At 32.8% G+C, this 17,076-nt stretch overlaps 1 protein-coding gene across 7 annotated transcripts in view; it reads right to left on the bottom strand.

Annotated features, from left to right (window-relative positions):
* LOC111002135 (polypyrimidine tract-binding protein 2) overlaps positions 1-17,076 on the bottom strand; it is a 323,058-nt gene that overhangs the window by 3,190 nt on the left and 302,792 nt on the right. For 6 of the 7 annotated variants that reach the window (XM_045630521.1, XM_045630522.1, XM_045630525.1 and 3 more), the window contains 8 exons: positions 16,167-16,225; positions 3,830-4,037; positions 2,494-2,690; positions 2,139-2,172; positions 1,518-1,610; positions 1,081-1,195; positions 576-677; positions 223-300 (listed from right to left, as the gene is read on the bottom strand). In XM_045630521.1, the coding sequence (XP_045486477.1) occupies positions 223-300; positions 576-677; positions 1,081-1,195; positions 1,518-1,610; positions 2,139-2,172; positions 2,494-2,690; positions 3,830-4,037; positions 16,167-16,225 (886 nt within the window). The remainder of the gene's footprint in view (positions 1-222; positions 301-575; positions 678-1,080; positions 1,196-1,517; positions 1,611-2,138; positions 2,173-2,493; positions 2,691-3,829; positions 4,038-16,166; positions 16,226-17,076) is intronic. The other variant, XM_022272246.2, reaches the window with a different exon arrangement.

The raw sequence follows: 17,076 nt of genomic DNA, 5'->3' as shown, positions 1-17,076 counted from the left end.
AAAATAATTTTGAACGTGAAAATATTGTACACGTTTTTACAGTTAAGTACTTGTTTAAACGGAAAAAAAACTAAATAAACCAGCGTCAAAAACAATTTCACATTTATTTTTTATTATCATAAAGATTCCCACAAGATATGTCTTCTACACAAGATAAATAAAAACATAGAAAATATTTTTATTTAAAAAATACATGAAATTGGGAATGAACTAAATACTCACGGGAAGAATTTGAATGCCTTGATAGTGAATCCGCGTTTGGTGAACGCGTCCTTTATGTCATCCTCGGAGACGGTCGCTCTGCGGACATTCATTGTTATAACTCGAAGCGGAATTGAACAATAACTTAGAAATTCCGGATAAATGTAAGGTGAACATTCCGTGCGATGTTTCTCAAAGATTTTTGGAATTTTCAGCACTTTCAAATTCTTATATAACAATTTCGTTTATACGTTTAAAAATATATTTTATAAATTCTTTAACGTATACAAAATGCACGATTAATTCTGTGAAATTTAAACCGCAATTATAATAAGAATTAGTATTCTGATGCTATGACGTTTGAAAACACTTACGGAATGTTGGAGAGATGCAAAGTAGCACTGGGCGGGTAGATGTTTTGGTAGTTTTTGCTTCCCGGCTTCTTGAATCTATGCAGTGGGCTTTGCGAGTAGTCACTGAAAACATACAACGACTGGTTAGATTTTTGAATGAAATATACGTACGTACGTAGCTAGACATTGACGAGAGTGGGAAAAAAAGGGCTGTTTTGTTGGTAGTTTTGTGTCTTATAATAAGCAAATAATTACTAGTAGATCTAAAATTGAAAGTGTATATAAATCTTTTATCTTTATTATTTAATTTATTTAATCTTTATTATTTTTTAATATTTTGGACCATTTATGTAATATATATGCTGTTTATATATGTATATGATGTGGTTTACTTTAATAAAAACTCAAAGAAAAAAAAGTTTAACATTGGATTATCACTAGAATCTAACCGGACAAAATAAGCACGCAATGGCGAAATAATTTTTTAATTGTGACAGAATTATACTTAAAAACGATGTTAACATACCGTGTAAGTCCAGCGTCTGGTTGCCCTTCCTTCGGCAATTGCACGGTTTGGTGCTTGCTAAGCATCACGCGCATGGCTTTTCCGAAGACGCGCAGCTTGTCCATGTGAGTCATTGCTGGAATTGTAGCAATACATTTGAATTTTATATAGAGTTCCCGAGGCGATATCAACTACACAATTATTTAAAGTTTAACTTTTAAGGTTTAAATAGGAAGTAAATATTTTCCTAAAATATATTTAGTTAAAAACACTTACTTTAAGAGAAAAAGCCAATAATAAATAGAGAACAAGTGACTCACTCAACATAAGTGCGATCATTATTTGCTTTTACGAGATACAACACTAGAACATTCACAAATCCGTGACGAACGTGCTCAAAGGCAAAAATAAATGTCTAAACATTCGTACGAAACTCGCCTTTATAGCCATAGACATACCTAGGTGAGCTTGGTGAGGTTCCGCCATCTGAATCAAAGCTGAATCTTTTTTGTTGTATAGGATCTTCACTCGTTGCACATCACCATACACTCCTAAATAGTAAAATTGTGTTATATACGGAACAATATTTTATGTCAATTTATCCTACGCTTTTCGTAATCAACTCTCAAACTACATGGGACTACAAGCTTCATTGTATTATTGAAAAGGAAAAACAAGAGAGAAAATCTATACTCTATCTGGTCACGTAAAGCTTCCGTTTGTCTGAATGCAATACACTATGGGCTTTTAACACTAAGCTACTTTAGACCTTTTTCAATCACTACGTGGACATCTACGGTACAAATTTTTTTTTAAATATTTGAATTCGGAAGCAAGTAAACATGAAACTCGATATCGGCTACATTTAAAACGTCTGAAACACAAATTGTCAGTTAATAAAGCTGAGAATGATCACAGAATGTAAAGTGTTAACAAGCGAAGCGTCGGCGCCAAGTCAATGGATGCAGTTATCAGTAAAGAAATCCAGAATGTTAGACAATTTGTCTTCCAGGCAGACAGGGGCTCAGTATAGTAATATTAATGTTTTAATATAAAATACGGAATGTGTGCACACGTACCGAAAAGGGTAAAGAGAGCGTCAGGCGTGACCATCTAAAACAATAGGAAAGAGAAAAGAGATAGTATTATAAATAGTCGTAAAAGATATCTGACTTCATATCTATAAATAAAATTAGCAACTTATTTAAGGAATGTATATAGAACAGCCCGTAACGCCGACTATGGTTTAATTAATTAGTCTTTCGATGCGATCCCACTTAATAAAATGACGTTACTGGCTATTGTGTTAGCGTAATGCACAATTTGTCAATAGACTATAGTTCATCAATTTGCTTCATAGTTATATAATCTAATAAATCTAACATTGTTCAACGGTATTGGTAATTAGCGGTTAGTGTTTTGTGTAGTACAGACCTCTTCGTTTAGGTTGGAAACGAGGAGGACGGTTGCTAGGGGCAACGGCGGCGCGGTGAGAGCTCGAAGGGCCGGTGAGGCTGGAGTCAGAGTCAGGGCTCCGAAAGCTGGCAGGCCGACTCCTCCGACTCCAACACCGTATGGTGAGGCCAATCCTGATCCGAGGCCAAGGAAAGATGGTGCTAAAACACCGCCACCTAGAGTAAAGTACACGACTTAAGTGTTTAAACTCTTTGTTAGTTAATAAAAACCATTATTGAAGTTTTACATTACAAAGTTTACATTAAAAAAAATACAAATTCTCAGGTTATTTTACCACAATCTATTGTTATAACAACAATGAGCTTTTTAAAAATTTTGGGGTTTTCAACGCCAATATTACAATTTAGAACAAAGAACTAAAAACATAGCAGCCAAGTCGCGACGTAAAACATCATGTTATCTTTTTGCTCGATCCCTTGAATGTAAAACGGCACAACAACAAAAGCAACAAATCGAGTGTGTCGGAATAATCCTCATATATCACAACCCTCTACGGTGCAGTGGGGATTTATGAAAAGTTATTAGTCACTGTGGAAACATTTAGAATTGATTATGAATAATAAACACAATACGAGATAGAATGGAATAGTGAAGATAATACAAAAGCCTTAATGCAAAAGTTTGCAGCCGTAAATAAGACGTTGTTATGGACCTTATAACATTTATACAAAGAATACGTATATTTAATATTAAAACGAGAAAAGTGCTTTCGCAAAGATAAACTCGGGAACGGTTAGCAAACAGTGCTTAACACATTTCGGGGGATATAATACGTCGTAACAAACACTTAAACAAAACTTCGTTAGAGAAGACAAACATTGCGGTTGTTGCGACAGTGTAGGAAGGTGCTAAAGCGTCCAGAGGCTTGTGACAACTGCCCTTTTTCGCAGGCGTGACCCGTTGCGAAACAAATATTGAAGCATATAAAGTTACTTTAAGAATATTTAGTATAGTGACAATATTATTACTGAAGAATTAGTCAAAAAGGAAGCAGAGTAAACTTTTACTTTACTGTAACATAAAGTAAGGATTCAAATCTATGGTTACAAATGTTACAACTTTTTTTTTATCTTGTTTATCTTTAAAAAAACTTACAGAACAAAAAAAAAACCATTAAAATGGAATTACGTGTTAGAGAGTATTCGCTAAGATACATTTTTGTATACATGGAGACAGAAGAAACTGTCCAATAGTTTGTTTATCATCAAATCATTTAATATACATTTGTTTCAGCAGCGGATCACGTATACTTGAAAGATTGTCAAGGGCAGATGTGGATTAGTATTGGACTAACTCTTCCCGGATGCGGCCAGGAGGCGGGCGCGCAGTGACATCAACTCACTGGTCAAGAGCTGGTGGGTGTCGCCGTCTCCAGACGGCAGGGTCGGGTTGGTGTAGTCCCGGGACTTGTCATTGTTATACTTCACGTTGAGACAAGTCATCTTTGAGTAGTCGATGCGCAGTGTGCAGCAGCCGTTGTAAATGTTCTGACCGTCTAGGGCCTGTTAACAAAATAATATAGGTCAAGTACCTCAGCTATTCGATTTCCACGGCAAGAGTATACACAATTAAACATAATAATAATTACATTGCAGAAAATATTCTCAAGTTTGTGATTACAATCCCTATACACCTCTTATTAAAACGAATATAAAGAAAACAATTACAAAATTTATTTTAATTAACTTCTAACGTGTAGTTTAAGTTCAGATGCTATTGTAAATTATTAATTATTTGCGGTACATTTATCTCCTCATTTATCTACGGCGTAGAGGTTGAGCTACGCAGTTCTTCTCAATACGTATTATTTGTTATCCAAAAACAGCATTCAAAGTGCTTATATTCCCCCGTACAATCGCTCCGATACAAATAAATCGCAATCTAGTGCTCCACGCAAGTCCTTTATTTGTGTTGGCATATCGTGTATAGGGGTTTTCAGAACGCATTTCAGACAAATTCATTAATTATTACTATCGAAATGTTTCAATAAAAAAGAAGCATTGATCACGAAGAAAATACAATATGACCGTATCAAAATGGTTCTCTGGAAAATTTGTTTGTCCTCGACGCCTGTGGCAGCCTGATAACGGTACATCGCGATAGAAAAGGGAATTAATTAAAATGCAACAGCACTCAGCCCATTCCTGTGAGCTTTATTCCCGTCCACGAAGTCCACTGTAAAAGTAAACATGATATTTTTCCAATGGAAAAATAGTTTACAATATTCTGTATGAAATAAAGCTTTTTAATAACCAGTGGATCTTTACATTCTCCAATTATAGTCGTTTGAAAAAGTTTTCATGAACTTTGTATTATTTCTCATATTTAATTTGTACTGTACTTTTTCACAACTGTAATAAATAATAGTTTTAATCATTTGTGTACTAATTAAAGACGAGGTATTTAATAAATAATAATAATAAAAATTTACTTTATTTGACTCAAAAAAAACATTACATTCTACATATAATATTTAATTGTATGTAAAGTATATAGATACGTAATTAATGAAAGATTAAAAAAAACCTTATGTAAATATAAGCAAAGATCGATTATCATTTATTAATATTAAAAAACTTTTTATTTCGAGGTTCATAGATAAAGATTATTATATAATTTTAAGGATACAAGACGCGGTAAAAGAAAGCATGCACAGTAAATGAAAGATTATAAAAATCAAGACTGCGACATAGTGGTGTACAAATGACGGTATGAAACTGAGGCATAGACATTTTAGTATACTCCAGTTAAAAGATCGATTAATATTCAGCAAATCTTATATTATTATGTATTCAAGGTGCCATTAAAGTGTTTGTTAAAGTAATACCACAGTGGCAAAGTATCGATATCGCTGTTGAATTTTTATTGCATTTTCCTTAGAGAAACGGTTTGCTTCTTTAATTCAAACGGTTCAATAATTGCACCCCGGGCGTTCCCTGAAGTCGTTTCATTAGGGGACCGCGGTGCCTGCGGCGTGTCCACTCTTTGACGTGAATTACCGCGACCAATTAAGCGTACTATTTCAACTCGTTAACCAGAAAAACACTGATATAACTGGATAATATAAATGGTATGTGATATTTTTTATCCGTTTTTGATATTAAAAAATAATATTTATTCCATAGAGATCTAGTATACTCTTTATTACGCGACTTTATTGAACAAGACTCACTCTTTTAAGCCTCCTCGAACGATCTCTTTTTGGATAAGTGATCTCATGTATTATTAGTTTTACTTTCTAGATAAAAGTCACAAATGTATGAGAATTCGTCATACGAAACGCTGAGAGGGGATTTTAAAGAAAAATGAACTGAATTTTTTACAATGAACAGGCGAAGTAACCTCGAATACCTTTCACAATCAAATAAAATTTTCAGAAACGCAATGAATAAGTGAGAGTTCAATGTCGGAAAGCTGAATATTGGCTGTAGATTTAATAAATTTCTGCTCTATATGCAAATGTGGACCCCCTGATGTGTAGACGTGAATAGATTGGTTCGCTTATAGCTCTACTTATATGGAAATGTGAAAAGCACATAAGAAGAAGGTCGCTTTGATACGTAATTGTTTCTGTAGACACATTTTGATTGCGGCGGAATATTTAGCGTTATTGGAAAATTATTAACACGGTATACGTTGTATTGTCGCGGTGATGCTTTGATATTTCGCAATATTAGCGAATTTAACAAACTCAAAAAGATGCATGTTAGAGTGAACATAGACCACTAAAATTGGGACGACCAATGGCGACGTATATCCCGCTCACATAAGCATATTTACTTAATATACTTATGTAAATAACAAATAACATACATTTTTGTAACGAGAAATAAAGTTCTTTAAATATTATTTAAAAATGTCTCTATGGTAAAGAAGTTGCATATTTAATTGTTTGTTGTTTGTTTTTTGTTTTGACACTTTATTGTATTTACTAAATTTCGCTGGTCGTGTCCACATGTTCTAGGGACGGCACCGCTTTTTTTATAATTTCGTATGTAAGTTGATGTTGACATGTGTTTGTCCTAATTTTGTGGTCCAATTTAAAAAAAAATAATCTGAGATAGACAAACTATCCGAATTGGATTTCGATCAGCAACATATATATAGGTCATTATTCGAAGGATCCAACAACATACACAACGTACGTTTATAACAACTAACAAATACACGCACACACACGAATACTAAGACTATATTTTACAAAAAAACTGTTTTAAACGTCATGTACCACGGAATAATTGTAATAGTAACTATAAAACAGAGGTACCCCAGTGGGAACCAGCGATAGATGATTTTGATCCCATTTCTGTCACGAATAAAGTTTTTATTATATTACTTATGTAAGATGTCATCTTAACAGTAAAAGAAATAAAAACAAATATTGTTTTTATTTCTTTTTGTTTGTTTTTAATAAGAACTTTTAAAACACAACACACCGTATACATAGTTGAAGTGACCCACACAGTGAAAAGCCAGATTAAATTGACCGATCAGAACTATAATTCGTTGGCGTAAAAGTCAGCCAACATACGACCCAGATAAGCAAAATAACTACTTTGAAACACATCTTTGGCACTTGATTTGAGCTCATAAGACGTAACAAGTGTCCTCGGTAACTCTTAATCACGTCCTCGTAATTGTTTTATCTTTAGCTCGTTAGAACTCGTTTAAGCAAAGACTTCTTAGAGAAGGATTAAGTGCGGTCCGTCTCAATCCGCCCCCTGTTGCTAATTCTGAAGGTTTTCCACGGATAGCTAGATAAACAATTTTTGTCTTAATATATTTTTCTTTAAATTGACAGTGAAGTGATAACTGAAAATCATTACATAGCTACTTAAGAACGTACATAAATACGGTGCATTGAGCTCGAAAACTTGGTTGCAGGTTACAATTTCCGTGTAAACCAAAAACTTGGCGATTAAAAAGGTGAGCCAGTTTTTCCCAGTTTAATGAAATTAATTTTCATCTGAAATATCAGTCGGCTAATAGAACAAGGAGCAAACGAGTGATACCACCTTCCATAGACTATCATATGCGGTAGCCATTTTGTTTACGCTTATTTATAAGATTTATTGTTTATATACAGTATATTATAGGTATTTAAAGTACCTTTTAAACTAAATAAATTTAAATAGTAAATCCCTAAAGTTAAAACAAACAAACAAAAAGTAAATAAAAACAAAATATATACACATATTAAAAGATTTTATTATTCACTATGCGGAAAATTAATATCAATATTGTTGAGTGTAATATTTTATCGAACAATGTAAGTAAACAGAAAGTCTCTCTACCACTGAGAGCTCTTACGGGACAATCGGGGCTCTGCACTGAAATAAATACAATTAAAAGCTTTTAAATACAAACAAAAGCAGAAAGACGACAGTGGACACAGTTCACTGTCCATTTATTAGATTTGTGAACATGAACTCACTGTGTTCTGATAGAGATTATATACAGACAAAGAAGATTGTTTATATCTTAATAAGCGTACATATTTTGTAGAGCGAATCCCTGATATTTGATAAGACAATTATTCTTGGATTTTTAGCCTTCAGAGAAGTATTGTTCTGATATGTTATTTCAGAAAGAATCACGTTATCTTAGTTCACGTTCAAATTAAAGAAACAATTAAAATGAAGAAAGAAATACTAAAAGTGGCTTTTGATTTTTTGTATTAGTTCTATTAATATATATTTTACCAATACGATTTATATTATATGTTATATTATTGTTTTATGTGTTAAGAATAGTAATCGAGTCTTACACATACTTAATTCAGTAAGTTTACAAAAAGCTTACCCCTAAAACAACCTATTTTAATGTATTAAATCATAAATCGACTACTTTATGTCTACTACGTAAACATACGGTCTATCATAAATTAATTTTAATAGTCACCAAACATGTCTTCAGGCCCAAGTTTTCAATTTAAACTATAAAGGTGCACCGACCAGTAAATGCAGGCGGTTCAACGATTAAAATTGCACGTCCTATCGCCCGCGTGTTTAGGTCCACTAACAAAGCCTCAACTCCGCTAGCTCGTTTCATGTCATACATCGTTTGTTACATTGAGGTTGTTGTCAATTATTAAAACTTCAATAATGAAAAGACAAATGTTTTGTACCTCCGGCCGCGTGGAATAATTTAAACGTTTGACATGTAGTACAATGTGAACAATGTATTCATACAATATCAATTTACACGCCGAGGCGATGATTATGTGCCAGAGTTTTGTCTGTAGATTAATGGTGTAAGTGATAGGAAGGAGTGGTATTTGAATGATAACAATGTTGAACGTTCTGTCGCCTACAATTAAGGGTAGAGTATTAATTACATTGTCCAATGGACCGAAAATAGTTTGTTCGGTTCCGCGAATGTGTACCTAACCTAATTGAGGATGCCCACGTCAGTGATTGAGTACATTATCGCTTTCACACTATTTTGCTATTCGTATGTTTCAAGCTTAAGTTTAAAGTCAAATAAAACAAAGCCTAAATGTACGCACATTGTGTTATTACCGGCTATAGGTCCCATAAAAACAAATGGCGTGTTCATTAGACACATTTCTGCATTACTTTTTTTTAACCATAGTATGTCACCTGTGCCTGACGTGACCAGACGTGCTGTTTTGAACGAGAATGTCCCTTTTTCCAATTACGATTCCCGAAATGAACTGCGGGACGCAAAATTGTCCCATTATGGGAAGTCACGCGAAAATTTGAACAGCAGAAAATATAAAAAAAGGGGACTCTCCGCACTTTTTCTTTCTTATTATAACGTCACCAGCCACCATTAAAACAAAATTCTGATAAACAAACTTAACATTTATATACCCTATATTTTGATTCATTAATTTTGAACTTAAAAAAAAATGTTTTTTTTATTGACTTCTTATTATTTGACTTAAATTAAACCAAAGTCCCGATTTCAATCAAAAAAAGGTCACTTTACCTGTATTACTCATAACTTTGATTACAGAGCTAATAATTCATCCTGCGTTTTTAAACCCTGGAGGTACAATAAGACATGGTCACGGATATCTAAGTTGCGTTTGAAATAAAACTTATATATGCTCATAGTTGATTCGTCTATTTATGTAAATAAAGCAAGACAGAAATCACAATATTTGCGCAAAGATGTGACAATTTATATAAATGTACTGCGATAATACATCATATCGTGAACCAAGATTTATTTTATCGTTGATTGAGCACAGAGTTTAATCAAGTATAAATCGTTATCGCGTTCATAGATAATCACTAATGCATATTATTAAGCATTCTTATTAGGACTTAAAATGCACTTTATGCTATATATATTAATAATTAAAAAATAAATGAATCATTGGCGGTATAAACTTTTTAGTTCTGGGCCTCAGATTTTTGTGTGTTTGATGATCATTTGTCAATTTAATAGGCAAGGGGATAGGTGAAAAGACGTATGTTAGGCAGCCTGTGTCTGATACACATCGTCGCCTTTTGGGTCAAGGCAAGCCGGTTTCCTCACGTTGTTTTCCTTCATCGTTCGTAGGAACACAACCGGGGTTCGGTGCACCTCTGGGATTGAAGTCGCACACTAAGCCACAGGGCTAACACTTCTTAAAAAATAAGTCACGTTTTATAATAATTCAACTACACGAGTTATACTCAAAAAAAACTGGATCCCCATTTCGGCCTCACACGCCTAGACATTAAATTTTTATGTTTTGTAAATTAAAGCCTTTGCGACTCAGGGGTACAAACATATAACATAACCTATTAGTGACTTCTTAATGCAACATTTAATTATTTTCTAGACTAGCGTTAAAGTAAATACGTCTGCTTTTATGTAAATACAACGTTGAAAACAAGTGGCCACATTTTGCCAAACCATTAGCATAGTGCAATGCGATAATGAAGCTAGTCTAAGATTTTACTTGGTTAGTGATGACGGTCGTTAACTCATTACTTTATATAGAAACCATTTTAATTAATTGTTAAAAACAATATTTTTAATATTATACGAGCTATATATAGCTTTCTTTACATAGGTTTGCTTGACGAACAAAATCTAGCCTTGTTAAGTATATGAAATATGTTTTTTTTTACATTATTATAGAACAGATTCTAAGCAGGCTATGTAAGTATTTAGAACGCAGCCAATTTTTTATAATATTTATTTTTCTTTTAAAGTTTTATGTTCCAGAACATTGTTTTATTTTGCTTATCTAACATTGTGTTGGACGATGTAATATTTTCGACACATCGTTTGAATACTCCGTTGACACAGGCTAGATGTGGTTCGGTGCAAAGTGCAATTTTAAAATGTAAACAAAGCGCACCTTGAGTCCATAAAGCTGCCTCGGATTTCACTTTATGGAACATAAAATAAACTCGAGCTTATATCACATTTAAGCTATTCGTTAATGAAATATGTAAAGCTTTATCTCATTATCTTATTAAAACCCGCAAGTTATTAATAATTATGTTCTCCCCTGAAAACGTAATAAAGCTTGCAATTTAATACCTGTAATTTATTACAAATAAAAAAGCTTTACACAGTACGTTATTTGCTTATTGCCTTTTACGAAGCTTTGGATAAACTTTTAGGAAAGTATATACGGGAACTGTTTAAGCTAAAAATAGAATGCTAACCTGTTATTAAGTGAAAATAAAATAGTAGGCGATTACAAAGAGTGGTGGAGTCTTGCCAGTGCTACGGCCTTGATTTAAAACTTTAGGTACATTTAAAGCAATTAACTGTTTAATTTGAGTGTAGTTTAAATAATTATATGTTGATTTTGAAATTAATTTTAAGATTTATAAGTAAAAAAGAAGTAATAGTGGAATCGTTTGAATAGTTACTAACAATACTCGTCATAGTTATGGATGACTACTGCACGGCTCAGAATCCGTATTTCCGACACTCACAGGTTATCAATCATCGCTTATTGATGGAGTAGCTTTGATTACTATACGTGTTACGGAATGGCTTACTATTCCTTCTACGTTCAAACACAGAGTGCCTCTTTCCCTTTCGAAATATATTTTTTCACTTACTGATTTCGTTTACCTATATATGTTAGGAACCGTATTTTAACCAACTTACGATAAAAGAAGTATATAATGAAACTTCATAAAAAAATAAAAGTAATTTATACAACGTTTTTAGGAAAGGTTTCTGAATCTGTTTCATGATTTGTCAAGTTGCAAGTAGGTAGCCTCCTATGGACATCGACTTTTTGGTAATTTATGGGTAAGGTTAGTTAAGGCAAGCCAGTTTTTTCACCATGTTTTCCATCACCGTTTGAGTGAATGTTAAACGCATTTTTGCATTATATGATGAAAAAAATGCATGCAAATTTGCATTTTTGTCATCATCGGACGCCGAGGCACAGAGACAGATACGAAAATCCACCCGTATCATGTCGACGTCCGCCGTTCCACATCTGAGCGTTTGTCTGGGCAGTTTTTGCCGCACTCCTCCACAATGTGGATCCAGCTGCTGACTAAAGTATCCGAACCAAATGGACTGAGCGTACTTCATAAACGAGCGTACCAAGTCTTAAAAGGCCCTCGCGAGCCCTCTGGCATTGAGTGTCGATGGGCGGCGGTATCACTCAACATCATTTGCCCCCTGTTATATTAAAAAAATACGCGCATAGAAAGTAAATACATTGCTGCAAGAGCTGCGGGGAATTTTGGTATATAAAAAAATATATGTTAGGCGCGTTCGTATATAACGTTTATAAACGATGTCTAGTAACGCGAGGTAGTTTATAGGTTACATTTGTAAATAGGATTTGGGAAATAGGTATATTTACGAGCGGGGGCATGTTTACGCGAGCCGTACGTACAAGAATTGAGCACATTAAGAGCTTACATTTCGTGTCTGCGTGTAAGCCGCCCTCTGAAAAGATTTGATGGCGAGGTTAGAGATTTATGTCAAGGATCATAGAGTCGGGGATCGGGGGATTTCAGCGCTCAACATCCGACTCTGCCCTTTGTGGTTGGAGCACTATCCGGCTTCACTTCACTTTGTACTTACTTGTGCTGCCACTTACCTTGCGGGACGTTTCAATTTCATTTTTAACTTATGATTCGTATGTGAAACGGAAATTTTTGTTAACATTATGTCAGGTTACAAGTTTTGCAAGTGACAGAAGATTGTATGGCTAAATGAACTTGTAGATCTCTTAGTAAAGGCATACGACACGTTTCACAATCTTTCATCTAGAAAAATATATATGATGTACATATATATAAGCTGGTTGAATATCAGTGTTGTGATCACTGATATCATTGTAAATTTAAATGGGAATTCAAACTATCCGAAACGTTTATAGATATCAATTTTTCATTATATTAATTATTACTGAAGAAAATTGTAAATAATGACAATTAATATTTATTGGGAGTTATTTTGCTTGCAAGTTTCACAAATATATTTTCTGGCGTGCTTTTTAAATAAGCATATTTCATGACAGCAATTTACTAAGGGTTTATTTATTTATTGAAGTAATATTCTACTGATTCAAACTTTATAATATATGTATATTACAAAAAGTTATATTACCAACAAATATACATTTTACATAAAACAATTAAATGTGCGTTCTTAAAGTGAGCTTCTAGTAGTAAATTACAATTCCGTTTTTAAAATCAGACAGATTTTGTTTTCCTGTCATATATCATTCATTAGGCAATATTTCAAGGAACATTGTTATTTCCGAAAATAAACAATAAGCCAGAATACCATCCTTGTTATTTGCATGAGTTACTTTGAAATTGTTATAAAAGTTTCCGATTTAAAGAATGTAACAAGATGAGCTTGAACTCGTTAGTCAAGACGTCTGTTAAAGTGTATTACAATTATCACACCCTTTAATTCAACAATTTACGCTTGTTATTACTGATAAATTATTTTCTTAGAGAAATTAAATAAATATATACAACCATCTCCCAACTTACCGTAACTTATTTATCAGGCTCTTAACGAGGATTCTATTTAGTTTTAGTTATTATTTTGTGGTTTCTTGTTTAATTTTTTTTTCTATACCTAGCTTGGTTATATTCTAATATAATTGATGAGCCTTTCTTGTATAATTTTGTACGTTGTTTTTAGAATTTATAAATAAATAAAAAAAAGAAGTTTATTATTAATTTTACAGTAATTATAAAATATACTGTGATTTGAAACAAAAAATTGAGTGGTGTTGATGTTAGATAAAAAAAATATTCCTTCGCATTTACAAGAATAGTTTAGGTGCGTTAAAAGAGTTAAGAATTACTAAGTAAAGTATTTATTTCGAAGTTAAAAGGCATCGCTCTTTACATATACATTTAATGTACTGTATATATTAGTTTTTTTTTGTGGTTGCTTGTTTATTTTATTCTATTGCTAGCTTGCTTTTGTTCTTATACAATTGCCTTATATAATTTTATACGTTGGTTTTCAACATATAAATAAATAAAAAAGCAATGTTTCTTAATAAACATATATATGGATTGAGTATTTTGTGCTTAACAATATTGAGATCTCAGAATACAAACGCAGACGATCATATAGGAATAAAATTCCCAAAAGTAAATTCCCTATAGTTATTTTTGTTCGGCGCAATCGTGCGATACAATTCGAGTTGTGTGGTTTTAAGCGTAACTTCAATCGTGTCAGATACGACTTAGCGTTACTAAGTTTTCAGCATTCCGCTCCAGTGATATCTCAATTTTCACGAGAGGTTTCCTCGCCGAGAGCTTTAATTTGACGTAACTTAAACCAGTACGTTGCTTTTATAATTAAATAGGGGTACAATGTATATCTATTTTTTTGTATTAATAATTAATATTCGGAATTCTGGTAAACAAACAAACAAAACAAAAATTTCCTTTATTAAGTTATTGGTCTTAAATATACATTTTAGTACATCCCTTTTAAGTTCTATAAACAAAACAATGAACTTACATACTAAGTAGTACTTAAATAGGTAATCTAATACATAACATATTGGTGATTTTCCTTTGTGTTTGGCATAAAAAATAACGAGAATTCTTGTTATTTTTTCTGTTAAATCTGTAACTAATACCATGAAAATATATTATAGCTATAGTTAAGTAAAAAAATATATTTCCGTCAATATCGTGAGAATGTTCACCGTTACCGTTTTTCATTCTTCATTACTTTCTGTTAATCCTTATTACATCTATTAGGAGGAATGCCTGTAATGAAATTAATTTGCTTCGTCATAGACATTCCTTCCCTCTAGGGTAACTTACTAGATAAAAATTACAAAGAAACTTCTATTTTCTATTAAATAAAAAATGGTAACGAACGATGCATGTCTCAGAAGGCATGACATACATCTGTTCACCTTTTAGCCTATAAATATAAATAATCAAGAAACAGGTTATTCCGAGAATTTATTAAAAAAGGAAAACAGATATCGAAATTCAAATTAATAAAATAACATCGAAACTGGCACAATCGTATTAAATAACGATCATAACAGTCGGGTTGAAAAAAAGGTCCAATAATTATTATACTCGTAAAGCGAGTCCGCGGAAGCCGCAAAACGAAATTTAATTTGCCCTGAACGCTGCATCAGAAATAAAGTTAAAACAGTGCAGTAGGCGGCTGTACGACGAACTTCTAACGCAAATGAATACCGAATGGGAAAAGTTGTGGAGAAAAATGATGTCCCATTCGACCGAGGACTATTGTGGCGCGAGTTATACTGTACTGTTTGCTGAATTAAATCTAATATAAGATTTAGAATTAGTTAATTTCTTGCATGTTTTCGTTATAAATAAATAAATCGTTTATTTGCAAAGAAAGTTTGATTCAGATTGATTAATTATAAAAATCCACACAATTAGCCATATTGAAATATGCATACTAATACCATGATAAAAGTTAAGTTTTTATAATTGTTGTCAAAATTATGTTTCTATGGCTAGTATTGCTTAAGCGTAAAAGGCACATTGCCTTTAAAAATATATTCATCTTCCTCTTGAAAGCATTACACGTTGGTGATGTATAGCTTCTAGGAAGATGATAAAATAGTTTAATAGCCGTAGCAATTTTTTGAATACAATTGTGGTGCAATATGCAGGTTTTTCTATAGGCGATTTTCTCACAATGTTTTTGTGTGGATATCTTGTAAAATATATGTTTTTACTGTTATCCTTATAATAATAAAGCCTCATTTTTTCTTTGAAACATTCATCCATCTTTGCAAAAGATATACATACAATCCGGCCCTCTTTTAGAGTATATAGGCCAACGAGTAACAATATGTAAATATTGTTGACAAATTAGTCTTATTAATTAGATTAAAGGCAGCTGGAATGTTCCGGAGAGTTTTAAAATTTGAATAATATGACGAACAAATAAAAACAACAATTTGACTTTTTAAATTCGCTTAGCTACAAAAGATTGGAACGTTTTAAAGTAAACGGATGACAATTGTTACAAAGCAGTGTGTCGGCTAGTCTTCGAGAGATCTTCGGAGCGTAGTTAAGGCAAGTCACTTCATTTCCAGATAGTTTGAAAGCAAGTCATTAAGTTGAATGAAACGTGAGGCAATAGGAACTTTGTTTTATAGCTTTACTTCACAAACAGTTAATAAAAACAGAGAAGTTTACAGTACTCACCGTTTTCGCCAATTGAGCGGAGCCCGTGTCCGGAAACTGGATTAAGGCTTGAAATGAATCTGAAAATAAAATACGTAATTTTACATCTTTGCGACATAACTATTTTGATGTTACATGTTAAAGAGGGAAATGTGTGTGTTTTGCAACAACATTTAAGCGTTGAGGAAGTATAATTTCGTTATAGTTTTATCTGGAGAAAGAAAAACTCTGGAAAAAATATTCCTCGTGTTTTAACGCGACTGTAATAATAATTAAACCTCATTTATTCCTTGAAACATTTACAAAATAAACATACATTTTATACAGAAATAATTATCAATAAATAAATAATTGTGGCCTCGTTCTATTCGCTTCATCTCTCTATATCTTGAGTGATTATATATCAGTATTCAGTATACATTCAAACTTTTAGTTTTGAGTTATAAGTAAATGTTTTAATATACTACTAAATTATTCACAGACAAAAAGGATGCTTATGTTGGTATGTTCTAATTTCCAAAGTTTTCTTCTAATTTACAAAATATTATCGACATAAGCGTTTTGTAACGCGACAAAACGGCTCATATATATTATAATTGTAAAGTACATTAAATACAAACACTTCATACAATATTAATGATTTTATTAATGGCAACACACCATTAGGATGCAGGAAGGCATCAGAAACGTTCCCCCCGAGACCACTACGTACTTACGGCCTGACCCACATTGTTTATTCAAAGCGTTTAGATAGATAGAGCATTAAATTACAACAAAACAGACTTTAGAGTTAAATAGTTCGAGTGTTTGCGATATGCGAGATGTCAAAAGGAATTCACAACAGGTAATCCTACCGAAATGTAAGACGAAATTGGCGCCCAATGTGGAGCGATATGATCCATCTTCAACTTCAAAACGGGAGTCAGGTGCA

This window comes from Pieris rapae, chromosome 12 (assembly GCF_905147795.1).
Source record: "Pieris rapae chromosome 12, ilPieRapa1.1, whole genome shotgun sequence".
In the NCBI taxonomy this organism is placed as follows: Eukaryota; Metazoa; Arthropoda; class Insecta; order Lepidoptera; family Pieridae; genus Pieris; species Pieris rapae.
Note: the sequence above shows the minus strand (reverse complement) of the source record. Positions and strands in the feature narration are given on the sequence as shown.